This window comes from Periophthalmus magnuspinnatus, chromosome 15, assembly GCF_009829125.3.
Source record: "Periophthalmus magnuspinnatus isolate fPerMag1 chromosome 15, fPerMag1.2.pri, whole genome shotgun sequence".
Classification (NCBI taxonomy): domain Eukaryota; kingdom Metazoa; phylum Chordata; class Actinopteri; order Gobiiformes; family Gobiidae; genus Periophthalmus; species Periophthalmus magnuspinnatus.
Window position 1 is genome coordinate 24118051 of NC_047140.1, and position 27762 is coordinate 24145812.

Sequence of the window (27762 nt, forward strand, 5' to 3'; positions counted from 1 at the left end):
ACCCATTTTGTATATTACCTTACATAGTCTTTTGCACTGTGTCTTTTGACTCATGTATGGACAGGCAAGGCATGCAAACACGCCTTTCATTTGAGCAATGTTCAAAAGCAGACTATCCCTCTCTTTGTTGGAGTACACATGTAAAAAAGCACTACATCACTTAAGATTAGATCGGAGCAGGGCTGGACTGGCCATCTGGAGCACTGGGAGTTTTCTCGGTGGTCCGAGGCACTTTTTGGGCCAGTCACTGTCAGACCTGTGCGCAACACCACCCACAGTCCTAATGGAACGCTCTTATTCAGCTTTCCCTGGCTGTATACGCTTTACCATGAGTTCACCTCGGCCTCATGTACATGTGGCCCCATTCAGATACAGTCCTGGCCCAGTCGGATCGGCCCAAAGCCGACAGGGCGAGGCTGATGCGGGAGCGCCAGCCCCTGTCCCGAGCGGGCACTGAGCCACTTCATTGAAAAATACGCTGAAATCAAGGCATTTTGTGAACACAGGAATGTTTCCAAGCCCATAAAGACATTCAACACTCTTCAGTCTTCACGCTAGCTTTTATTTTACATCGATAGACCACATATTCGTGTTGTTCTGTTGTTTCATTTAGAAAAGACAGACCACGTATTCGTGTTTTTCAGTTGTTTTATTGAAAGAAGACGCTCATTTTCATACTGCGCGGTCAAGTCCGCGGACGTGCGCAGCGTATTTCTTACGTGATTTCTGTTATTTTCTTTAAACGTGACATAAAACGAGAGTTAAGACGTCCTAACACAGGTATATGACGCCTGTGTAGTTTAGGGGCCACTTCAGACCCCTGCTGTCCACTGCTGGAGTCAGACTGACTCTGCGCTTTGAGCATCCAGGGCCCTGCACAACAAGCACACTCCGGGTCCTACAGGAGGGGACCTGTAAACTTATTCATTCTCTGTGGTAATTGATTTAACCAATCATCATGATTAAAAAAACAACATTAATTACAATTAATAACACTGGCTTATTAAAAATAGTCAAAAGCATTAGAGTCTATGTAATAAATAAGGTCAATAAAAAAGACAGCATTCTGACAATCTAAAAATCACTTTTGGATCAAATCACTTCAGTTATAAAAATATTATAGACAAATATCGCATAAGTAAGTTTAGCCTATAATATCAACTGACATTAAAAGATGCCATGTTTTGCTTCTTCTTCTTCTTTTTCTTTTCTTTTTTTTTCTGAATCACAATGATCAAGGTCCAGACCAAAAGGTAAAGGGCCAAGTGTTGATTTTAACAGTAAGGATGACTTCACAGTTGTTGTGTATTGAATAATAATGTATTTATACCTGAAGAATCTGATAATAACTTATTATGGTGGCTGTAAAATGCCATTGATTTACTCAGTTTATGATGTACAAAGGACAAAATGTGTAGACTAAAGCTAAAATGCAGAGTTAAGGTGCCAGACAATGCTTAGTAGTATTTGGCACCAAACAAGGGCTCGCTTTAGTGAATCAATGCAGCCTATGGGGCCTTGGGCAGGTCCTTGTCCATGGATGACAATTTGCATTTAAATTGCATCTTGCACACCTGAGCAAGAACCGGGTAGACGTCTTGAGCAATGCCACAATTAAGATTTCATACACAAACATAAAAGTATGATACATATGTTCCACTGAACGAGAGGATGTGTCCAAACTGGTAATGTATGTTTTAAACACCAGTCAAAATTTGGACACACCTTCTCATTCAATGTATTTTTGTCCCTTTATTCTCTTTCTACATTTTAGAAACATACAGAAGACATCAGATATATTAAGCAAGATATATGGAATTATGTAGTAAAGAAAAAAAAGTGTAATAACTCTACTAAACATTTTTCAACAAAGCAAAGGGTGGCTAGTTTGGGGATTTTTAAAACTGGAAGAGTTTACTTTTATCTTTAGTCACTGCTACGTAATTCCATACATCTTACTTTATATATTTGATGTCTTCTCTATGTATATAAAATTTGGAAAGTAGTAAAAAACAACAACAACAAAACACTGAATGAGAGGGTGTGTCCAGACTTTTGACTGGTACTGTACATAAAACAAGCCACAAGATACTTCACTGCAGGGAAAGTCACAAAATGCATTTAGCCTTAAAATCAATAATTCAGTAGCTGCTCATTGCTTGCCAGTTTCGAGTGTCCACAGCAGGTGTGGTTGACAGTATTATGGCTGTGTCTTGGCCAAAGTTTAAGTAGAACAGGTTACATTCCTCTAAAGGGTGTCTCCCTAACATTCATTGACCAAAACAGCTCATTACATTGAATATTTTGTATATTATCACTGACTGACTAACTTGGAGGAAAACAAGGTCTGAGTTCCAGGGATTTAAAATGCAAATGACTATATGCATATAGAACATATATAGGCCACTGCGTTATGGTCACTGTGTAGGTTCAATTATGCCCGAATCTTAATGGTAAAGGTTATCATGCTACACTCTTTTGGGACATGATCACAAGAGTGTATGAAGGACACGCTAATATTAGACTCAGTCACAGAAAGTCTGCCAAAACCATTAGAGAGACATCTGAAGAATGTTATGTGACATTTTTAAACTTGAAGAGGCTATTTCTATAAATGTCTGTAAATCTACTGCATTTTATCTAAAGTGTATGTTTTTGTCAGTCACAAGGTTTAGGCCTGTTTGTTTCTATTGATTTCCGACAAATAATCTGTAGGCCTACAATAAAGTTTTAACTCAACAATTTAAGATATTTGCATGTTTTAAGTTTAGACTATTCTGACAGGCCAGTCAATAAATAGATCCACTCTGCCACCACCTTGTGCCAACCCTGCCTGCATTGTAGGTTCTCATAACACCTGAGAAATGAAATTATTGTTGGCATAGGCTATTTCATTACATTGCACTAATGCGACAAATTAAATGCTGTCCATTATGTTGTTTGAATTAGCCCACAAATCCAGTATTGTATTAGCTGTGTGTGTTTGCATAGTGGTGCAGCACTGGGCATGTGTGCAGCCGTAGTCCGGCCCTGCACCCCGCCCACCTCCCTCCCTCTTCCCCTCGGTGCGTCTCGGTCCGCCCGCAGCAGTCTCCTTCCCGGCGAGGTTCACTCCAGAGATGGCTGCGAAAGTGTGCAGATCAGTTCTCCTGTTGTCCCGGAGCAGCGGAGCGGTGGCCGGCAGCCTCCCCGCACTTGTTGTCTCGCCACAGCGGCACCATCAGCACATAAGACCGGTAAGTCCCAGGACGGTACGGCTGTGCGCGGAGAGAGAGTAGGACCAGAGAGGGGAGAGCAAGAAGACAGTGGATCTGCTGCTGCCGTGGTGGCTGGGCTGGCTAAGGAAGTAATGCTAACTAGCCTTCAAGATTTTCCAGTCTTGCCTTGTAATAACGTCTAGTGGGGATGTGAAGCATGAAATGAGCTATTATGTCTGTCCTAACCTGGCCTCTTATGTGCTTGTTTAATTCACAATGGGACGCCTAGCTTCGGCAATGGCAATGCAGTTTTTTGGAGCGCTTTGCTGAAGCCCATCAACACCCCCTGGCGCTGCCCGCCGTTTACTGAAACTGGCCTGGACACGGTGTTGCTGTCATTTAGCCTAATATCGAGTATCCAGCCTCTCCCGCCTTGTCCTTCAACTTTGCAGCGAGCGCAGCGTGTCGGACAGAGCCCGTGTCTTGGAGGTGTCGGATAATCTCGCGGTTTGTGTGTGGTTCTGCAGCAGATGTTGGGGCTGGGTGCATAGCTCCTGTCGGATGGGTGTCTCGTTTTAGAGCATTAAGGATCTAACCTGTAGCCTAGGCTTGTCTGCGGGTTTAGAGGCTGTGCTATGGCCGATCCTCCGGTTTCCTCTTCTGTGTAGTGTAAAATGCTGCATCTACGTGCTGGTGGTGCAGCAAACTCAGAATAATGAATGTGCCCATAGCAGAAGGAAACTACAGTGCGCGTGTGTGGAGTGATCCGGGCACATACGCACGAGAGTTCACAGGAACATTGAGTGATGTCAGATTCTCCAGCCTACTGCTGCCCCATCCCCTCCCTGCGGGTGTTTCCCGTTCAGCTGGGAGACCTTGGGTTTTCCTGGGAGCTGATGCAGGACCTTTGCATCCACTGTGGCATTACTCACAGAGCTGCGCTTACTATAGCAGAAATATAATTTGTGATTACCACACTGTTACTACAGTGCTGTGTGATATAGTTGCACATCTTGTTCCTGCATGCACGCCCCACTCCCTGTCTGGGGAGGAGGAGGATGCAGTTCACTTTGAAAGAATGAGGAAGTGATTGCACTTCTAGCACAGGCCCTTTTGAGTTACTACAACTCTAGCTACACAGTTTTCATGGTAGCACAAACAGATATTATAGTCTATTTGTATTCTATTTTCTTCCCTATTCTGACAAATTGCCTTGATCTGATTTGATTAAGTTGTTGCTGAACACATATAGGCAGAGACAGTGAATCCATAAAGGCACAGGGGTCATGTGCAGTGGTTCACCTCATGTAGGACAGAGCCCATAGTGAGGTATAGAGCTGTTAGAGACGCGCTTGGTTGACGCTCATACTGACCTCCACAGCTCCCACCACTGTGAACCATTACATTACTGCACAGTTACCCAGTGGGAAGGAAATATTCCTCCCTTTAAAATAAGTGGAGGTCTATTTCACTCGCTTGATTCGCTTGACAGTTTTTCCCGCCTGAGCAGAGTTGGCCCTAATATGTTCTTTATTTTATTTCAGTCATTTTATTTCAGTTTCAGTTTGTCTGTCCCTAATCAATGAAGTGAATCTACAGCAACCCCAAACCCGCTCCTGTCAGTGTGTGACAGCCAACCCTCTGTTCTCATCTGGGCCACTCCACTGCAGTGAGGACTCTCATCTCTCCTGTTGTCTCATATAAAGATCTCCATCTCAAGTCATACAGTGCTTCTACAGAGATCTGAACATACTCATTTCTAAAAGCTGTCATATTTACACTATTTATGGTTTTCATTTTCTACAGGCCAGACCAGAGCATATGGGCAATAGTTTTTTTTGTATAGAATTGATACTGCACTAATAGTATTGATACTAGCTACTAATGGTAATACTCTCTATGTATGTATTTCAGAGACACTGTTGTGATAGAGCTGTTATGTAAACATAGGGAACTGGTATAATGGTGCCCGTGTTTTAGAGATAGAAGAAAATGGGCATTAGTTTGTCACATTTTAACCTAATTTACTACTGAGTCAGCTTGAGTCACAGTACACATTTAACTACTTGCTATGGGCAACTGCCCATCATTTGAATGGAGTCAGGATTTAAAGTGGAATGAGTTAGTGCTCCCAAGGGGTTATCCTAAATTGAGACCCCTTTGAATCAGTGCTGCTTGTTTTGCGCCTCTTACTATCATGTGGCCGCATTATAAATCCCAACTTTATTGTTGCGATAACACTAGGCCTGTCACGACACAAATTTTAAAGTTCGATATATTGCTGAAGTAAATATAGACGATAAATGATAATATTGAAGCTAATTATATGACATTGACACAATAACCCAAGAGCTGATTTAAACCACAAAAAAAACTATTCTAAATGTACAATATTGTTAAAAAAAAAAAAATAAATTAAAAAAAAAAAAAAAATATATATATATATATATATATATATATATTTTGACCTGCAATAAATAAACCGTAGATTGAAACACTTTAGTACTTAATTATTTATTCAACCTTCTATGACTTAATTTGATCTTATTGTATAGCCAAAAAATAACAAAAGATTTCCCAATGGTGCAAAGAAAATGTACACATGATAAATATTGACCCGCAAAAAATATAGTTCCATCTGTCATGTATTGAACGATAATTTGATATATTAGTTATTGTGATAATCAGACTCCTTAACAAAAATGTAAGTACCTAAATGCCTCTCAGTAATGCTTTAATCCTCCAGTTTGTTTGGCAGAATTGTACTGTCTGATGTGTCTGAGCTAGGGCGTTTAATATAATGACACAATTTTTAACTGCAATTAAAATTTGCTAGATTTAAAGATAGTAATCTTGCTACAACAGAGTTATCATATATGTCTCAGCTTTCCCAAGTAGGCCTTTTAACCATAAAGTCTGATCTTAGGTTGCTGCAGTGTGATGTTGAAGCCAAAAGGTTATAGTTCAGTTCTTCAGTTTAATCCAATCATTGTAGGATTGTAGGAGTACAGTAAACTAATTTATGCTCTCCGTCTCACCACTGAAGTTATCCGGATTAGTGTGATAAGAAAGTGACTGTGGGGCTGTTGGGAGATGGTAAACTGGCTGAATGATTGATCAGCCTGTCTTTAATGCAGTTTTACTAATGTTATGACATACGACGTCTCTATTTATGATCTCACATTTACCTGTGGCAAAGGGGAGAAGGAAAATTATTTGACCTTAATATTAATGAAATGCCACAGTGGCTGTCGTGCATGAAGATTATGTTAATTCAGCTTACTCATACATTCAGATGGAGTTGATTGATGGATAGCTTATCATTACCTCATTGCCATTGCCATTACCAGGGCATCTTATCCTATGCTTTGAATGTTAACTGTTCTCGCCTACCCTGTGTCAATGATACTTTTGCAATTTATCCTCACTGATATTTATTAACTGTGCATAGTAGAGTGGAAATTAATAAATTTTCTTTGGTTGGGGGGGATATATTGATCAGAGAAAGAGCTTTGCCTAGGATAATATACAAATGGAGGGTCTTGGTCATATGTTATGTATTTTTGTTTTGCACTATGATCGTATTATATAAAAACAAAAATTGTATTTAAAAATTCAGTTGAAAACCCCCTTAAAGACCATTAGTGTTATTAGCTGAAGTCAGCAAAAGTTTCCTCTCTCTACAGGGATACTGGTGAAAAACACCTGAAAGCATTAAGATTATTACTAACATAAACCTGATCATATTGTTGTGAGGTCACATTTTTTCCTTGTAATGTACATTTTGTGTATAGAGCTGAATAAATGCAGCTTGTGTTGTGCATTATACATTTTTTATCCTCTATGGGTTAATAGAGTTGCTTTTGTGCCATCATAGATATGATTTAGACTGCAGCATCAGAGCAGAGGCTGCTGAAGAAAAGAGCTGTGTTACTTAACCCTTCTCCTTTAACACCTGCTGGTTGTCTTGGCTCCTACTAAGTGACAGGCTTTGCCCTTTTAGAGGTCATTGGTAAATAGAATGACTCGAGTAAGACTGTTGCCATGTTGCGTATCATTATGTGCTTTGTTTGTAGATACTGTTCACATGCAAAACTATTGTTTGCTCTCTTTTGAATGCAGGTCAAAGGTTACTATTGAATAAAGAGCAATAGCATTATATGCAACAACAATAGCATTATATGCCATCTTTTATGCAAAATCCAGAAATATCAATCATTATGAAGAGTCACTTGAACTGATAAAACATTATAAATCTTAGTCGGAGACCTGCAGTGTCCAACTGGGCCCTGGAGATGGATTTAGCAACTAACAGCAATCTTGAAATGCATTCGCATTTCTGTCCTGCACTGCACATGTCTGAAATGTTTCTATGTTTTCTGCTGAGAGCCTCAGCAGCTTTCCCCAGGTGAAACTGTGTTTTACTGTCTCTAGTGAGTAGTACAGTATACATTGTCAGGGTCACATTGTCACTAGCTTCAAATGAATAATGCTGTATTGTCTTGTAGTTTGTGTTTATCATTGATGCAGTGCTACAGCTGTAGGTGATTCTCTGAAGCCTACTGAGCTGCTACAGGTTTGGTATTTTTACACACTCCAGGTAAAAAGGGAATATTTGACCTAGCGTTTGCACTTTTGAGAATGCTGGTTATCAAATGGAGAAAGCATGATCTTCACACTTCATAGACCATATGTTTCGTGTTGTTCTGTTTCTGTTGGATACACCAGTCCACAGCACAGATCTCACAGCTGTCTGACCTGCAGTGCTTTGAAAAGAGAGGTGAAGAGTTCAGCCAGAGCCTGACTGATTTCTGTTTTAGCTTTGGAGACACACAGATAAAGTTACTTCAGAAGTAGCTTCTCTAAAGATCAACTCTTGATTATGGGAGTGTTGTAGCGCTGTAATGGATGAGACCATTGTGATGGACAAAGTCCTCATTAGCACTCAAGAAGGGATTTCACCCTTGGTGTACTAAATGACTGGTGAACCTCTGCTGTTGGCATAGACTAATTAGCTGCTTCACATGTTTCAGTGTGGCCCAGCGTGTCTCTGCAGCTCTGAAAGGACATTAAACCAGGCCAGTGTGTGTAATGTGATGATGGATGGAAGTAACGCTTGGTTAGCCCCTCTCATCGCCGGGACGTCTGGTTGGTGGCATCCTGTGCCAGCGGGCAGGTGAGAGTCTGAAGGTCACCCCCAAACCCCCATCCCATACAATCAGGTTTTGGACGGGGTCAGAGCGCGACAGCCAAACTAATCGGTGGCAATTCTTGGGCCCCAATGAGAGCTGCAAATGAAAGCAGGGCAGGCTTAGTTTGTATGAAGGTCGATGATGCCCAAATCTGTCACACAGGGTTAGACAGTTATGTGAAAGCATTTCCCCACTGAGGTGTTGGGGAGGTGCTGTCATTTGGAGAGACTTGACTCAGCACCACTGCACCAGTCACACCATTCGCCCTGTTTACATAGAGGTAATTCATTTTAGTGTGACTGCTGCTGTAAATGAACGCTGTATTACTGCTGAGAGGTGAGTGGAGGTAAATCTAAATGGCTTTATATAAGGCCTTTTATAATCTTGTTTGTAATCTTCTTATTAGAGTGATAATTTGTGTTCTGAGGACATAAAAGTGTTTTAATTATTTTGCATTGATAATGAAATGCAAATTTACATGAAACGACAAAACATCAGAGAGTTATGCAGAATTAAAACAAGGACACTTCAGTCCATTACCTCTGGAAACTCAAATGGTTTAGACGGTGTGTGGCCATGCTTTTCCAAATGAGGAACCCCACTCAGACCTGTTCCGACTGCTGTTTTTTGCTTCTTTAGGCAAGATATTCACTTGTCTCCAGAGCCTATGTACACCAGTGTATGAGTAAGTGTGTGGTGAGGGGAGAACACATTTCTTTCTCTGCCTGCCCATTCTATGATCAGTATGAGAGCAAAACTGTGGAGCAACAGTGGTTTAATTAAAGAAGCACTTAAACGTTTTTGTATCAAGTGCATCATTTAAATGTGCCGCTGTAGTTTTACAATCTAATTATAAACATTTCCAGGTTGGTTCTGAAACCTAAATAGTTATTAATGGCCTCACCAAGTTTAAAATCCATAAAGCAGGAAGTAAACTACAATGCAAAAATAAATCAATAAATATGCTCACTATCAGAACCACAGTCTGAGTGGAATAGTGTAACTGGAATGGGCAATGGACGTTGTGAAATATATTTTTCTAACTTATAAAACGTGGAGACATTAGTATGGAAAAAAGTTTTGATTTCGAACTGTATGGACTGCTGTCTGGAGCTCTGACCACAGCCCAGTGTGAGGCTGGATCCAGGGGAGCAGCAAAGAAAAATTATCTCTGTTCTGCTCAAAAATCTCTTTTGGAGACCCCAGACCAAAAATACATTAAGAACTTTGTCCATGGCCTCTAATTAATAGACTAAGGCCTTGGCAAAACAAAATACCCAATTTTTTGACAATTTAATACTGCAAGCGGGGCAAGGGGGGCAGCATCAGAAATCTTGCCTAGGCACCAAAAAAGTTAGAGCCAGCACTGTCCTAACAACACATTGGAAAAATTGGTTAGGTGGAAATTGAACTGCCAACCTTCCTTCCAATTTGCTTAACTTCCTACCTGCTTAATTTAATATGTCTGTAAGATTGCACTTACAAACAATGCATAAAATGTTTTCCAATGTTTTAGTGACGTTACTTTTGTTTAGACTCGGGTTGGGTTGAACTTCGTCTTATGCAATAACAATATCCTCCAAACGTGGTCCATTAGAGAGCTGGAAGGTGGGGCCGACCTCTCCTTCAGTAGGTATTGATTGTTTATACCCTTATTAGTACAAGTTCACTGTGAATCAGGAGCAAAACTGAACAGGAGTACAAAGACTGGTTTGGGAGTGCAAAGAAAGACAATGAGGAATCTCTCTTTATTTGATAGAGAAAAATATATTTGGATTTGAGGAATGCCCACTGTATGTGTCAAGAGAATTAATACATAGAAAAAAAACAACTAATTTGATTATTGTGGACTGAAGTATTATGCTAATTTGAATAAGATTGGGTGGGTTTTATTGAATTGCAAATGATGTGTTTTGACATAACACATATAATTAAGAAGAAAGACTCAGTAATGTCAGAAACATCTATTTTGTATTTGAGCAGAAATTGTTAAAGCGGTCAACCGTACAAGACTCAGTAGTTATTATGAATGAGTGCTGTGTTGCTAATGGCTGGCTGAAATGAGGAGTTCCCTGTCCTTAGACTCACCCCACATTGAAAGGAAACTAGGGCTGCGTCCAATTACTGTGCCGCCATCTCATGCTCCACCAGAAAAAAGATAAGTGCATACTTCAAATTACACAATTTTTTGGCTCTAAATTGCATTTTGTATTCAGAGACATTGCTGGTCTGTTTCTTGTAGAATCAATAGGTATACACAAATGGAAAAATACATTCAACTGTTAAACTACTTTCTTTTTTAGCATGGTACTGCAGAGGCTAACTTGGGTCTGGCCTTTTAATGAGGACAGATGGTGCATTGTATTGTACGCCATTCATATAGATGATAAATGCTAATAATAAATGCCATTATGCCACTAATATTATAACCCTAGAGCAAGATTATCTCCCCAAAAGCTATAATAAGTACCTTATTGTAAAAAATAAAATAAAAAAATAGCTACTTTAAAAAAAATATAACAGAATGAAACACTTAAGTACTTAATTTGTATGTGTCATACAAGTTATTCAAAATTCTGCAGTTCAGCTCTTATCATAGTGGAGAAAAATAAGAAAAAAATCCTCCGCTAGTACAAAGAAAAAGTACCCATGATAAATATTTACCCCCCCAAAAAATAATTCTATCTATCTTGTATTGAACGATAAGTCTATATAGTTTTTATCATGACAGGCCTAACTGTTTCACCATTATTCTCCAGTTAATGTTTGCTTACCAGGCTGAAAGCATTGTCTGTCTAATTTCTTTGGTACTATTATGTAGCAGACAAGTTTCTGCAGAGGTCATTGTCGGAGAGACCCTTCCACAGACGACAAGGCTAATGACGCTCGAATCACTTTGCAGCTCATAAGTAGTCCTTTTGTTCCCGCTGGATCGATGTGCAAGGTTAACGAGATGAAGCCTTGACATTTCCGAGTTTGTTATACCTGTTTTCTCTTGGTGATTTCAGAATATGCAGGAGGGAAACAAAGTCCATTTTCGCTTGTACTTTGGAATATATTTGGCTTAAAGAGCTTAAATAAATTATAAGAACTACAGTAAGTCTTTCTCAACTGGTTTGTGTGTACTCAGCCTCATGATCATCTGTCCTTATAGCTTCATATATTTTAGAGTGTGCGTGTGGTTGTGGGTGAGGCTGCATGTGACAGTGTCTGTGTGTCGATTGGTCGGTGATGTGGGGTCAGGCTGTGGTAGGGATAGGGTGGTTTGGAGGAAGGGCAAGTGAAATTGTTTTTGATGACTGTAAAGTACTTTGTGTTACATTTTTTGTATGAAACAGTATTTGCTTCTTCCTTCTGTTTTACTGTTGTTTGTTGTAGTTGATCCATTCTGTACTGGCTACTACTTTTTTCTCCCTTGAGAATTAAGTTCATAATTTCTATTGAATTAGGATACATTTAAAAAGTGAGTGTATCAATATATAAACAAATATGGCTAAAACAAGAACCAAACTAAGGTAAAGTAGAATTACACAAGTTACTTAATGAACTGCATCAGGTTCGAAACTGACTCTAAATTGACCTAAATTAAAATGGGGAAAAAAAGTCACCAGAATACATTTGCATACAAATAGTGTTGTGCACAGATTGAGAACCACTGCAGTCTGGTGTGGCAGCTCCTCTAGACCTTATCTGCAGCAGTGTTGTAAGTGTACTTTAACATGCTGGTGTAATGTTACCAGTGAGATGAGGGCTGCTCGGTCATGGCTAAACAGGATCTTACAAAAGCGTTGAAACCATTTTGTTTGAGGTCATTCTGGGTGGGAGTGAGTGCTCGGTTCACAGCGGGTGTTAGTGAGACGCGGTGTCAGGCTGCTACTGCTCTTGTTGTGTTTATTTTCACTGTAGAGTAGTAGACTCACTTTGCATTTTTCTTACCCCGGGTGGTTTGCTTTACATTAGTTCCACATGTCACGATAAGGGCTTGTTCATACTAGCTTACATGTCACCCCCTATTTCTGGCATGAGGGTAAAGAGGCACACGATAATGTCAAAAAATTACATGTTAGATGAATTGCCCAGAGTGAATGAATATGAGAGTTAATGGTTGTATGCAATGTTCTATGACTAACTGGTCATTTCACTGTACTTTTTCAAAAGCCTGAGAACCCTCTGGAAACCTTTTAATGGAATAGGATGGGAGGATGTTTTGATATTTTACATGTACTGTGTACTCGCAGATGGGTATTTTATAGTACTTTTTAAATATTATGTTTCATCTTGAAGTAGCTGAATAAATGTATTGTAGATTTTGTATCATTTGTTTATTTTACAGGGGCTCAACAATCCATACTCCCTCCTGTACAGAACAGTAAATAACAAAAACTCTTGCCTTCATAATGTCTTTAAGAAAGCTGTAGGGAGCATTATTACAAACAATGGGAAATATTTTTGTTGTTGCTGGTCATACAAAAATAAGGAGTCATTTTTGCACTCACAGGGAGACCGTATTTGACAGTTGCTCAGACAAAAACATTCAAACCAAAAGGTCACAGCATGAAAATCTGTCAGTCATTCAGCACAAACTGTACCACCAAACATATATTACATTCTCTCGTCTTATTCTTTGTTATACTTCCAATATTGTTCCAAATATCATAAGACGACTTTGCAGAGCGATATAAGCTGTCTGCGTTTGTGAATGACGCTTGTGACAGCCTAATTACACCACCAAGTACGACTCGGGCCTTAGCGGAGATTGATCCTCCTCTGAGCTCGTCCAGGGAGTCAATGAGCTCCAGAATCACACGGCTCTTCTTCAGCCCAGTTTGTTTGCTGTGTAATTACTCAGATTGTAGTAGTGCCCTGGCAGACATGCAGGCAGGGATGTCACCATGGTGAAAACAAACACACCTTGCACACAATGGACCTAGTTGGAATGACTGGAAATACCAGATTTTTTATTGCATTGGAGAACACCCAACACAAAGATAAACATCTTGATCAACCCGGGATCAAACTTGTCAGTAATGAACTGTATTTTAAATTTCCCTGGTTGTCATTATGCCCAAGATATGTGTACTATGTTATATATGTACTAAATTAGTGGTTTCATAATTGTTATCTGGCACAATAAACGGTTTAATGCAAACTTTTTATTATTTGTACTAATTATAAGTACTGGTCAGACTGGACTTTTGACTTTCTTATGTCTGGACGTGCTAATTGTAACCTAAGCTTAGCCATTGTGTGACTTGTTCAGGAATTGAATAGAGTAGTGTGTTCCAGTTGCCAAGAAGCCAGACTCTTTGTCCACTTAACGGGCAGTTTTAAATGGATTGTGTGGCCCAAGCCTTACACCCTGTCTCTTTTAATTAACCCCTATATCAAATGGATCAATGGTTGGAGACATATGTGAAAGTAGCATGGCCAGACCAGTGCAAGTGGGTGCTAAAGGGACAGAGAGAGAGAGAGAGCTGGGGTCAAGTGTATTCTGCCTGGGCGTATGGTGGGGTTAAGGAGCTTTTTTGCCATCTCAGCACATTTCAACCCCATCCACTCACTTTTCAAGTCATTTAATACTATTCTATATTTCTGTGTGGACCAGAGGTTTTGACCAGATAATCCTATTACATCAGCTGTGTGGAAATGAGCCTCCACCCAGGAATAAATTACATTTTTATTATAAAAAAGCAGAGATTCATTTTCAACACAGTAGGCTAGATGTTGGCATGTATACATTGCATTTGGATTAGCATATTGTATTTAGAATAATCCTAAATATGTATAGTCTTTGTCGAGACCCCTATAGGACCCCAAAACTCTCTAGGATGTCCCGCTTAAGAGAGCCGGACAAATATTTATACTACTTTCCGCACCCTTAAGCATTTCCAGAGCAAATCTTTCCAACAATCTAGCACAGCAATTACATAATAAATTGGCATATAATTTATACCTTCCTAACCCTCTCCATTAATGTGGACTCAGGTCGGATAGAAAAAGTACACACTGGTATGACTGTATTTATTTATTGAGCAAATGTACACTGTAATTCACCCCATGTTTCCTACCTGAATGCAATCATGACATGACCATCCCTTTATTTATCGACTGGCAATGTCAAGCTCTGATATAAATGGCTGAAATCTGATTTACGTCCCATCCGCTGAAAACTACTTTAATAAATGCTCTTTGACACAATATCTGTAAATCTAATATTGCCATAAAGCAGTCCACCACTGTGATTTACAACAACGACACAACCAGAGATATGTCGGCATTTAATTATGGAGGGTGGAAAAGTTACTAAAGCTATCAGCGGTTGTATCGGCTGCATTTACTGTGGCTGCGTTAATAATTTACATTTGGACCCACTTCATGCCTCTATCATAAACCAAATGTAATAGGCTTTGTGAGCGTGTACCTTCATAGTGAATTTCCATACACACTTGTATTCAGTGTATTCTGATTCAGTGAGGAGTGCGCAGGGAGTAAACATAGATATGCAATCGGCTGTCTGCTCAAAGGCACCTCACAGAAACAGGGCAGCCAGTAAATTGCTTATGTAAATGGCCCATGTTGCTGTAATCTATTGATGATGAGATCTTGAATGGAGGGTGCAAAAGAAAAATCAAAGCACTTACCGGTTTAGTGCACTGCTTTTTAACAACAGGTCTTTAATGTTACGCACTTAGGTAGAGGAGGACTTGGACATTATGAACCCGCAAAGCAATAGTCATCTGTTTTGGAAAATAAATGTCCTAATGAATTGTTCTTATTGGTCATGGAGCTCTGTTTGTTTGTTCTGTTTTTTTTTTTTTATAGCGCTGATATTAATAAGCATGACACGCACTATGGCTAATGCTAATTACAAGGATCCACATGATGTGAGGGTTTTCCCCGGGGCCCTAACAGCGTTATTGCTCTGTGACTTTCAGTTTCGAGATAATCCCTCCTCACTTCCATGAAAAAGCTGGTGGATTTTGATCCCTTTTCTTATTGACCCATGAACTTTAATAATAAAATATTATTAATACATTTTATTTATTAGGCATCTTTCTCCACTGAAGGTCGCCTTACAACAATAAGAATGTAATAAGAATGTTGTTTATGTGTGGACTTCTTCTCAACTTTAAAAGACAAGCTATACTGTGCATGAATAAGAGAATCTATTATCCCCCTCTAGTAGGACTGTGCAATTAATCAAATCTGAATGAAGATCAAGATTCAGTCATTTGTAATTGTCAAGGATATGGTTGCTGCTTTTTAATCGAGAAGTGCACATCCAGTTTTCTGTCAGTAAAAGTGTGTTGCAGCAAAAGGGTGTACTCAACCTAAACTCTGGAGTTGTTGATATAGTCCCATTATAGAAATCTGAAATCATGTCATAGTATATTTGGCCAGATAAAATGAGAGATCGCCACCTACCTGTTCACTTTTCACTTTTACTTATAAATAAGAGCACTAAACAATTACATTAAAGCAAGAAGACACTACTTTTCTTTGTAATTATATTTGCTTAATGTGATTCACAATCAAGCAAAGACAATTTTCACTTCTTCAAAACACAAATATTGAAGTCAGCCTTTGGAGAAAACCTGTGCTGTCTAGCCAAGTGACAGATCGCAAATGCCATCTTTATTTTCTTCACCATTTGCCTGACTGAGCGCTCACCTCACTCCCACTCAGAGCTCTGCGAACATTAAAGAAAAAAATCTGTTGACCTTAAGATGCCAGTTGTTTTGATCATCTTTATTCCACACACGGAGAGACCAGATCCAAACATGAACCAAAGTCCAACAACCTTCATCTGTAGCGGGTTTACCGTGACCTGCTGCCCACTCTCTGTTTTGGAGAATTAGCATAACCCTGAAGTCATGTAGCACCAGAACTTCACACACCCGTATCACGTCTTTGCTCCTTGGGCGACAGGCGGTATTGGATAAAAAGCTAGTTGTTTTTGTGTAGGCATGTTCAAAAAATATATCCTTTATTTTAAGATAAAGCTGCGCGGGTGATGCAGACAAGCAGGCAGCGTGGAGGAGAGGTGGAGATATTAGATATTTCCATTCTCACTATAGTGCTACTCATTCTACGCCAGCAGGCTTCACTAGGCTATAAATAGGATGCAAGAGGACATGGTGGAGGTAGAGAGATCTTTGTTGAAGCACGCATTTCCATGGTGACTGTCTGCACTGGGCCTTGGATGGATATTGTAAAGGAATTTGTGACTTTACTTTGATGCATATCTTTTCATTCATATCTGTGATTTTGCACTAGGGCCACAGTAACAGTGTTTTTGTTCAGCTCGCCCAATGGGAAGCCTTTGTAGCAGTCAGTGATGTTCTGTTATTACCTGTCCACATGCACTCCAATGTCACTCTTCACAAGTTTCCATGGTTACTTATACTTCAGTGTTTTAAGCTACAACTGTATTACTAAATATTAGCCTGTATTTCAAGTTCAAATACTTAAAGGTCTTACATTACGTGAAATGGATTCTTGTGAGCTGTCAGTCATGTTATATTGTTGCTAACTCATCAAAAACATACATGGAGTTGTATTTTGTTTCATTCACACATGTTTGAGTAACCCTGAGTTACTGGGCTATCTGCATCTCCACAGCTCAAAATGCTCTATTACACCTTGATGACATGCAGCAGTAGTTTTCATGTGACGGCAACAAACCTTGACCCTTTTTTCAGAAACGATGGGCAATTCCAGGGTGAAATAATCCAAATGAGACTACCACATGAAATAACAAGGTGGAACAGGGTGTTGCAAGAAGAACTCAGTTTAAATATGCAGGGTTTGTGTGTTAAACATGTGTGAATGAAACAAAAACACAACTCCAGGTCTGTTTTTGATGAGGAAAGAATATTATAACATAGAAAATGGCTTTCTATGGGTTCTTTAAAGTGTATAGTTTTTTCACACATTTTGGTCACATTAAAGCCCAATCCCTAAATTCATCATAAATTACAAAAAGATTGTTTTTTTTATTTAGGCCTGTCACAATAGAAAACAATTTGAAGTATGATATATTGCTGCAGAGAAATATTGCGATAAATGATCATTTTGAAACTTTATGCCACTCAATACATTTTGAGCCCCAAAGCTTTCATATATTGAATGATAAGTCGATATTGTTACAGGCAGGCCTAGTTTTTAATGCAAATAAATAAACATGCATTGCAAAATACAGCATCTGTCTTTGTTAAATTTATGGTCATTCACTGTGAGCTTATGGCTGTTCGACACAATTGGAAATGTAACAAAATTGGCCATAAATTTGTAATGCTTGATTATTTGTCATCCTTTGCCATTTATTTCATTTGCATTTCATTTATTTTTATTTATACAGGGAGAGTGGAATGAGAGCACTCAGACTCTCTTTTTCATGGGTGCACTCTTCTAATGCATGCGCTCTTCTAATGCAGAAAAATACAAACAAAAACAAGTCCATTTAAAAAATTGTAGCATTAAAGTATCAAATTTTGCATGTCCTTGAAATATATACATTTTTGGAATGCAAAATGGCCAAAAGCTAGATGGCGATGGCCAAACTACTTTTTCATAGAGGCCATTTATTTCTATTTTAGTGCATTAGTTAAACAGTGGATTTTGTTGGACAAAATGCTCATCAAATCTACTGCAATAGACTGTGTAATGGTGTTTTGTTTGCCAAACATGTGCAGCAATATTTGCCAGTTTTGATTTCATAAATGATTAACAAGGCTGAGCTGATTCAAATGACTGTTTAATGAATACACATCTACAATAATGTGGTGTTTTGCTGTAGTTGAAATGACTGACAATTGAGCTATGAGCGTAGCTATGACTGTCATCATTTCAGTGTTTTGTGTAGTGCATCCATTCTCCAAAAACAGATCTTTGAAACAGCATTCTTGTTGTGTATTGAAAGAAAAAAAAAGTTCAACCCAACATTTCCCTAAAGCTGACATGATACACTGTGAGAGGGAAAGGCTGTAAGCAAATGAAAAAATGTTGTTGGCCATATGCAAAACTTCAGTGTGGAGTGTGGACAGAGATGAAAAACATTTTTGTGATGCTTGGATGGCGACTACCCACCAGTCAGTTTGTGCCTGTTGTTCCTCTTCAGGCATTTGGTTGTCACATGCACATGCACAGGACATAGCATTGATAGCAGCTAAATGAAGTTACTCAGATGGTTGGTTTCAGCTGTTTGCTTGTTGAGAGGAGACATAGACAGTTGTAGCGTTACTGAAGTATTGATCTTGAGTAGGGAGCCACAGCTGTTCCCAAAGGATGACAATACAAAGGTGCTTTCTCTCTGAGGGAATGATGCAAGACTTTAAACATATGGCAGCTATACGCATCATTCTTTGTTTCTGTAGGGGTTGTATATAGTGCAACCTGACATTTTGTATGTTAATATGTGACTGTTGACAAAACTGCATTCTGCTGCTTAAGGAATTGGGACACTTTTGTGAACATTACTCTTTTTAGTACAGTAAGTGACATCTAAATATATATTTTTTATATTTATAACATTTTTGGTTAGGGTTGTATTTGACGATTTTGACTTTTTTTTGACTAACTTTTGTGGTGGAGGATTCACTGCCAGCTTTTTGAAGTGGCCTTTGCTTTACCTGAAACTTTCCATATGACATTAAAATGATCATTCATTTAGGTGTTTTTATTGCTAAAAACGTGTACCAAGCATGCTCAACTCTTCACAGATCTGACCTGTAACTTGGCCTGGTTGTATCATCTGCTTGTCTGTGTGAAGACACATTCCACAAGAGAAGTTACATAGTGCACCTTTTTAAAGGTACTATATTACACAAAACCTACTCTTGTGAGCTTAAAGCCATGTTGTAATGTTACCTCCTCACATACCTGGAGCTGTGTTTTGTTTCATTCACACGTGTTTGAGTAATCCTGCATTATTAGTTTGTCTGCATCTCCAAAGTTCAAAATGCTTTGTTCCACCTTGATGTTATGAAGCTGTATTTTTCAAGTTAGCAGCTACTGTACCTGTTATGGCATTCTTTGCCCTAACTATTTACTTGTATTCACATGTATAATCATCTATCTGTTTGACCTAATTCCTGAATCCTTATGTGTATTGATATGTAATTGTATCTCTTTGACCAAATGCTTGTGATACTATCTGCTGTTACGCACGGGCATATCTCTTGTTTGTTAGCGTACAGGACAATGTGTCCAGCAGCCTGAAGTCACTTGGACTAGATTAAGACTGGTACAATTATTTTGATGGTATAAATACACCGTATGTATGTTCATTTGTAGGCTGAGGGTGAGATGATGCTATCAGGGATAACAGCTCTTTGACAATTGTGCACAAGTGATTCAATAAATCAGACTCTTGATTCAAGACAACTTCTCTATTAATTTCATATATTTTTAAGGTTTTTACTCTTAGAAATTCCACAACATACCTTTTAAATTTGGTTCAATAGAAAGAGGCATTTCCAGGGCTGAAATCGAAATGATTCGGGGTGAAGGTGTATGGAGTTTAAAAACACAGTGGCACACGTCCTGTATTACCACATGACATCACAAGGCAAACACAGTTTTTTTATTTGAGAGAAAAACTCAGCCTAAATATGCAGGATTTGTGTGTTAAACATGTGTGAATGAAACAAAACAGAACCCAAGGTATGTTTGTGATGAAGAAACAACATTATATAATAGAACAGAAAATAGTGTAATATAGGCCCTTTAATGTTGATATAGCTTAGTTTGTTTTCAACTGATACACTACTTAAAGCATTTCTCTCCATTCATCCAGGTTTAGGATTAGGATAAAACAAAACTGGATAATTTCCTTAATAGTAGCAGTAGTATTGTCATTGTCAAAGAACAAGTCAATGTGAAAGTGTTGGCTAAAAAACTAGAATTTGCTTTGGACCATTATGCACCTCCAACTGAGCTTTCAAGTCTCTCTGCCAAAGACTTTACAGACCCAGGTCCTGAGGGCATCCCTGGGGGGAGCTGTGCTGGACCCAGTCTGCTGGAGGAGGTAGTCATGAAGGAAGAAGAATAGCAGGTATTACAGGCGCTTATGGGACGTGACATGAGAGGTGTACCCTATCCGAAACATTTTACTTCACAACACACTTAGGTTTGTGTCCCGAGGCGGTGGCCATGCTATTGAAATTGCATTGAGCCATCTTGTAAATCCAGACTTTTTTTGCACTAAAGCTAGCAGGATATGAGGAAGCAGGGCCAGGAGGCTAGATTTGAATTGACAGGAAAGGCAACCAGGTATACCAATTCACAACCTTGATATTACTCTTGCATGAGAACCTATCAAAACGTTTTAAGTCAATTTTATAATATGGCAAATGGGGAATAGAGTGACGAAAAGGTGCTGTACCTGATTTTTACAGTCTTAAAACCATGAAAAATGGAGCTAGTTCATTTTAAACGGTTTGCAGTGGTCCAAAGTTATTGCTCACTTACCTTATGCATTCCGAGCATCCTTATGCACTGTGACGACTTTATAACTGCTTTTCACAACTCTCACAGACCAGAGCAGAGTTTTACTGTGATGGAAGCTAACAGTAACTAACATGCTAATTTATACTTTCTGATAACCTGACACTTAATAATTAGATGCAGACAGCACACAGTAGACATATTTTGACCTCAAGAGCTGCTTATTCATCTGTATGGGGGGGATTTTGCTCAAATACATGGAAAAAAATCAACTACACTTTATGACTTGAGGTTGTGTGTCTTTGGTATACCCAGGCGAAGGTCAGACACTTATTGAAACCAGATATAATATGTAAATTTAGACAGCTTCAGCTGCAAGCAAAATTGTTAGAGATGCAAGGCTGAAGAAAGTGAGCGAGATACTATATTAAAACTGACAGTGGAAGCAACTAGGTAAATAGACTGATTCAAGAGATGTTTTTCCTTTGAAAAACCTTGAAATCACTGTTGCCTGGTAACTCTTTGCTCTCCAAAAATGTCCTCCTGCCCACAGAGAACTGAAGGTTACCTGTCTTTATGAACTGACTCTGTGCCATTCTATCTTTTGTTTCTTGAGCTTGAAAACATTTTTCCCACACAACAATGGAAGCAATGCAGGCAAAGTATAGATCGCATCTGTTGGTGTATTGCCCTGCCCAAGACCCTTTATAACCCTCTGTTGAGCCAGGAATAAATATGTAATGCTACATTGCACAGGAAGTTGCAGCGCTTGAATTATTAAATTGGTTAGGGGCTTCTTTCACATTTATGTGTCCTTTTAAACACTTTATTGAATATAAATCTTTATTAGATCAAATAATGTCATGAACCATAGTGTGACTTTGCTCCAAGGTCTACTAATGCCTCCTGGTTAATTCACTTGGCGACTTATAAAAAGAAAATGATTACCAGAGAGCAACTGCAGATGTGATGAAAGGAGTAAAAGTAGTACATTTTATGCTGTTGAAATAGTAGCATTAGTAAGTTTCATATTTGTAGACATTTAAAACCTTGGATAATATCATCTTTGAACCAGAATAAGCTATCAAGCACACTGTAAATGTATTCTTACTCACCCATAAAACCTGAGAATATAGGCCTGTAGTCATAAGTCAAGTTCCCTATAGCCGCTTCACTATAAAAGCTCTGCAGTATTCTCCTAATGGAAAACTTTTGGACGTGATGCCGCAGCTCCAAACTGTTGACTTTGCATTAATACTATAGCACAACATAAAGTATCCTCTGAGCTCATTATTGCGGGTCAGTTCGGTCACTTCCTGGTATTACGAACCTGTGGAATTGTCTAAAAGCTCCCAGCCGTGCCATAGGTAAACTGCAATATAATGAGCCACAGCAGAAAGGCCATGTTGTGTCGGCGGGTGGACAACCTCGTGGTCAAAATGGCAGAAAAATTGAATATAAAAAGATAATTGATGTGCTCGGTCAGCCTGTAAACAAGGTAGTAAAAGACATTGATAGATGGTGAGGTACAGCCCATGTGATCATTAGCAGAGGTGCATGGAAAAATCCCCTACTCTGCATTTTGAATCTGATGTGACAAATGACATGGTCGTGAATGTAATTTCTACATGTAATACAAGTGATGGCAGTTAGAGAAAAAAAAGTGCTTGAGCAATACCTCAATGGATAAAGGCAACAGGACAAGGTTAGAGATGCACTGTGTAATTTTTCTTATGCAAGGTACATTACCTTCTTGTCTCCATGGAGTTGCAGTTGATTTGCTTAGAATATTCCATGGCATTAAACTTATCTAACATTTATTTCATTGTTGCTGTTTTTATTGCTAAAAAATATCTTGAAACACATTCTCACTGTCAGCTCGAGTTATCTCTGCACAGATCTGACCTGTAGCTTACCCTTTTTGTGCCACCTGCTTGTGTCGAGGGAGATGGATACGTTTAATACAGGCAAGCAATAGCATCTCCAAGGAGACATGTGGTTTACACAGTCCACCAAAAAAGGTGTGCACTACACATTTAGTTTAAGTACATATACATACAAATAATTTAATTTAACTTTTAGTGGTAGACTGATGTCCATCTTTAATATGACAGGCCATGCATCAGTTGATTGAGATTTTTAATTATATCGCTATTTAAAACATGTATAAGATAATGTATTTAGTTCAATAACGTACATTTTCTGATTAGAATAAAAATTTGATTATGGATGGCCAACAGTCATATATATATATATTCATTCCACTTTGATGTGTTCTGAGCTTCTTCTATATTCAGCCTATGTAATGGGCTCAAATGTACACCAATGCCACCAGAAGCCCTTTATGACCCCATCCTATGCCTGACGTCATTGGAGACATATGACAGAGGCCTAGGTGATTCATGCTTTACTAGAGTTACAGACCATGCAATGCTAGGCTGCTATGTCTTTTGAAGCTAGTGTACTTACTTACCGTCATCAAGTCATGTATCTGCTAGGACATCTTGTGCGGTCTTTTTAAGGTTGAACTATGCTTCAACTGTAAGCGTAACTTATGTTGGAAACCCCATTATGTAAATACGCCGCAAGTGTCTTACTGTAGGCAGGGCAAAGTAATTTCTAACGCCGCCTGTGAATTGTATAAACGCATTTTTTTGGCAATGGCCGCTCTGTTTTAAATATTTACAACATGCCTGCTCGTCTTCCAGTAATACAGTCTGGGAAATGTCGACTGCTCATGATGTCTATGCTATTTGTGGCTATGACTGATGCTAAAAGTCTACACTTGGTAACGCTGCTTGGCTAATACACAGAGACACAGCAACACAACGACGCACATAAGACGGAAATTTAGCTCTTTTTTTTTCACTTCTTAGCTTCCCTCCTCCACACGCCCACACTCCACTCTGCTTCACTGAGCGCTGCCTTCATCTCCCTGGTTCTAAGAAATGTGTGGTTCTTGTATGAGGCAGCAAAAAGTGCCACTATTATTTCAAAGTATAGAAATACAGTAGCCATCCAAACAAAAACAAACTACTGAAATATGAGACTGGAATGACAGAGAGATGTTTTGTTCTAAGAGTTAGTCATATATATGAACAAAACGTGTCCCATTGTGTTATGAGTAGATAGAATTAGGCCTGTAGAAGGTTGAATTAATAACTTTAATAACTAACTAATAACTATCACTTATTATAGATGCAAACTAACGACTTAAGAGTTTTAGTCTGCTGCTTATTTATTGCAGCTCATATTACAATATTGTACATTTAGAATACTTTTGTGGTTTAAATCGGCTCTTGGGTTGATTTGAGCAATATATATCAAAGTTTAAAAGTTGTTATCGTGACAGACAGTTCCATAGTTCATTTTTTTAACCTAAAAACTACTCACAGCATGTATAGATACTGCGAACAATTTATTTGTCTATTAGAATTCTACTAAAAACAAAACATATACACAATTTGTTTTATAAAATCTTCAAAACTTGCAAAAATAATACTCACTTAAGAACAGTTGTGTAAATTAAAAGTAAAAACATGTGTGTTTGTGATAAAACTACTACTAAATTGCTTATTTTTACACGTTACTCGAACTGTAATATTAGCCATAAATTTTACAACCTTTTCTTGACCTTTCATATTCCATAAATTTTTAGCTTGTCCCAGTTTATAGTTTATATCCTCTGTACGCAGTGACTGGTTTTAAAGTGTGATAAACTCTGTGTTGTTTATTCTGACAACGCTCAGGATTCCTCGTAATGTTATCGTGTCCCTCTGCTTGCCCTTCAGATCCCACTTGGAGAACACCTGGGCCCATAAATCAGGAGTACAAGCATTATAAGGAAAATGTTGAACTATTTCTTGGATGTGTCAGCCTTTTGCAGAGCCTCCATTTTGTCCCATAGATTCCACTGCTTATACCTTCTTTACTCTGCATTTATAGAGGCCTGCACACCTGGGATGGGGCTGCTTTGTTGTTTGTTCCATTATGAATGAAGGCAGTTCTCCGGCTGCTCATTCATCTCTGCTGCACTTAAGAATCGGTGTTGTCCAACTCATTTAGTGCGTAACTGAAACCTCATCACCCTGAATAGGTGTGCATTACTAAAGAGTTTGTATAGAACAATTAGTACATTTTAGTGTTTTCCAAAATCCCACAAAATCTACAGTTTTGAATGGTCATTGTCAAAAGTCAAAATGTATTTACAGGAGGTTTGAAAAGTTAATAAATAGTCAAATTAATTTGCCTCATCCATTACTGAAATAAAAGTAAAATAAAAATAGTACTTTTTGGGCTACAAACAGATTTTAATATTTCCTGCACTGTTAGAACAGCAGAATACATTTTGGAGAAATTAGAAAATTGTCCTTATCAAGATGAGTTTGGTCTGCATGTTTTTACTATATCTGTTTATTTTGTTATTTTATGTTGTTTATGTGAAAGGAAAAATAGAAATTGTGAGGTTTGATGTTTTCTATGTTCATAGTCCCCTTGATGTCCAGGATGGATTCCTCCAAGTGGAGACAATAAAAGCTTGTCCTGTGGAGTAATCAGAAAAGAGTAGTAGTTTTAATTTTATAGCAGTTAAATAGTCTTTGTCATGGTGTCTTAAACGTAACCTCTTCAGACCTATGCAATTTGTGTTTATTTTTGTTTTTATTGTACTGTATGGTAACAGGGTGCTCACGAGTGTTTTGGTCTCCTCTGTCTTAATTGTCTATATGAGATTGCTACATCAGTCTTAAGATTTAGACTTGGAACTGGGAATTCTGTGCTTGGAGGCTTCTGCATCCAATAAGCCTTTATACTTATCAACTCACTTGTGGTGGGTGTTTTAGATGCATTGAATTCAGCTGTTAGGGCATTCTTTACAGCAGCCTCCCATGTGATAAATGCCTTTCTCTATTTAGTCTGGTCCATATCGGCCCCTGCAGCACGGCCAAGGCAATTTCTCCATCCTTTACCTGCACAGTCCTCTCCCTCCATGCCCTTGACGAGCTCTTTGACAATGGAGCCCTGCTAATGTCACCTTGTGTCACAGTCACGTTCAGTCCAGTCTGTTCCTCAGGGCTGTACCTGGGCACACTATTACCAACAGCCTGTTAAGTCTGCTGTCCACAACATACCAACAAGTTGTATACTGATATGTACTGTACTGATATGCTTTACGCCTAGTGTTTGTTATGAAAAGGTGCTCATTGGCTCATTGTCAAGTTTAAATAAGAACTAAATTGATCCAAACAAGGACTAGGGCTAAAATAGGGCTAAACCATATAGGGCTATTATATATATAATATATTCTTTAAAAACATATCCACTGAACTGTGGTCACTCCCCTATACATCTCTTGACTATAGTGCAGGCACTGGGGTTTGTGCCTAATGTGTTGGAAATTTCATTTAACTGTCCGCCCCCTTATCGCCCTATCTCTCCTCTCTCTCTCCCCTCTCTCTCCTCTCTCTCTCTTTCTCTCTCTCTCTCTCTCCCCTCTCTCTCTCTCTCCCTCCCCTCTCTCTCCTCTCTCTCTCTCTCTCTCTGTGGCTGTGATGTGTGGTTGTGATTGCCTGCAGCCTCCCCAGTGCTCTCCACTCATCTTACTTCTCCTCCTTCTCTCCCTCTTTTGCTGCCAGGGGCATGATCCAGCTTTTGCCTCCACTGGGGAAATGAAAATGGGTGAATGGGCAAGACAGACAGAACAAAGACAAAACCAGATGAGAATTTTGCATCAGTTTGATAAATAGAAGCAGATGTTTGTGTTTACCAGGCATCCATGCATATTTTGATTTGATCTCTAAGACTGGGTAAAAGAAATGCTTACCCCCACCAGGCCCTTTTTTGGGTGGGCTGGGGGGCTTGACTTTGTTCATGTAAATGACAAATTCAATTTTGCTCTATATATTATATTGTAAAAGTAACACTTTGTGACAAAATCAGGGCGCTGTGGATCTACCGTATAACATTTGATAGATGGCAAACCCTGAATAAAGCCTGATACCTAACATGGTTGGAAAATCACATACCTATAAAAAATGTGTGTGTGTGTGTGTATATATATATATATATATATATATATATATATATATATATATATATATATATATATTTTTTTTTTTTTTTTTTTTTTTTTTTTTTTTATTTATTTATTTTTTACAAAATCCACTCTCTCTGCTCCTATCAAGTAATGTACTATTTTGGACTGAGCATATGAGCTTGAAGGAGGTCTATACATCTGTGTCTTTGCTTATCCTTGCTGCATTACCCAGACCATCTGCTGTGATGCTTAACTCATTTAACTGGGAACAAATCACATTCTCATTCATTTGTACACTATTGCCTCACAGTGGCTCTGCCTCTGTCAGCTCGAGGGATCCAAGAATCTGCTCCGCGACACCTGCCTGAACTCATCTGTTATGTGACTGCTATAACCAACGCTGTTTAACCTCCTAGGACCTGGCGTCCACATATGTGGACAACACATTTTGGGTTGTCTAGGCCACAACGATTTTTAGAAGATGAACAGCATACAAGAACAACAACAATGCAAAAATGTTCAATTTAGAATATTTTAAAGAGTTTAGAATGTTCAGAATATTTTATTTTATTTTTTTATTTTTAAAAGGCACATGTCTTCCTGCTCCTGTCAGCAGCACCTCATATGAGACACATTGTTCCAAGAGGCACAATTGTTTCTCATTTTGTTTTTGCATTCAGGACAAATGTTGCTGTGTTCAAACACTTAATAAATCGTTTTTGCAAATCATTATTCAATTTTTTTGTGAAAATGATTAAAGTGTCCACATATGAGGACATCAGCCTAAATAACAAAGAGAAATCAATAAAGCATGTCATGCAAGAGTTCCTCCCTTAGGTGGTTCAAGCTCTGCCCCTGAGTCACCTCTGGACTCTCACTACATCAAGACCAG

General features: G+C 38.8%; 1 protein-coding gene across 3 annotated transcripts in view; it reads left to right on the plus strand.

The window, feature by feature from the left end:
• The first annotated feature begins 3074 nt into the window (after positions 1 to 3074).
• The window catches only part of mcu (mitochondrial calcium uniporter), a 69346-nt gene continuing 44658 nt past the window's right edge, over positions 3075 to 27762 (plus strand). For all 3 annotated transcript variants that reach the window (XM_033979693.2, XM_033979694.2, XM_055227196.1), the window contains exon 1: positions 3075 to 3236. In XM_033979693.2, the coding sequence (XP_033835584.1) occupies positions 3120 to 3236 (117 nt within the window). In that variant the 5' untranslated portion in view covers positions 3075 to 3119. The remainder of the gene's footprint in view (positions 3237 to 27762) is intronic.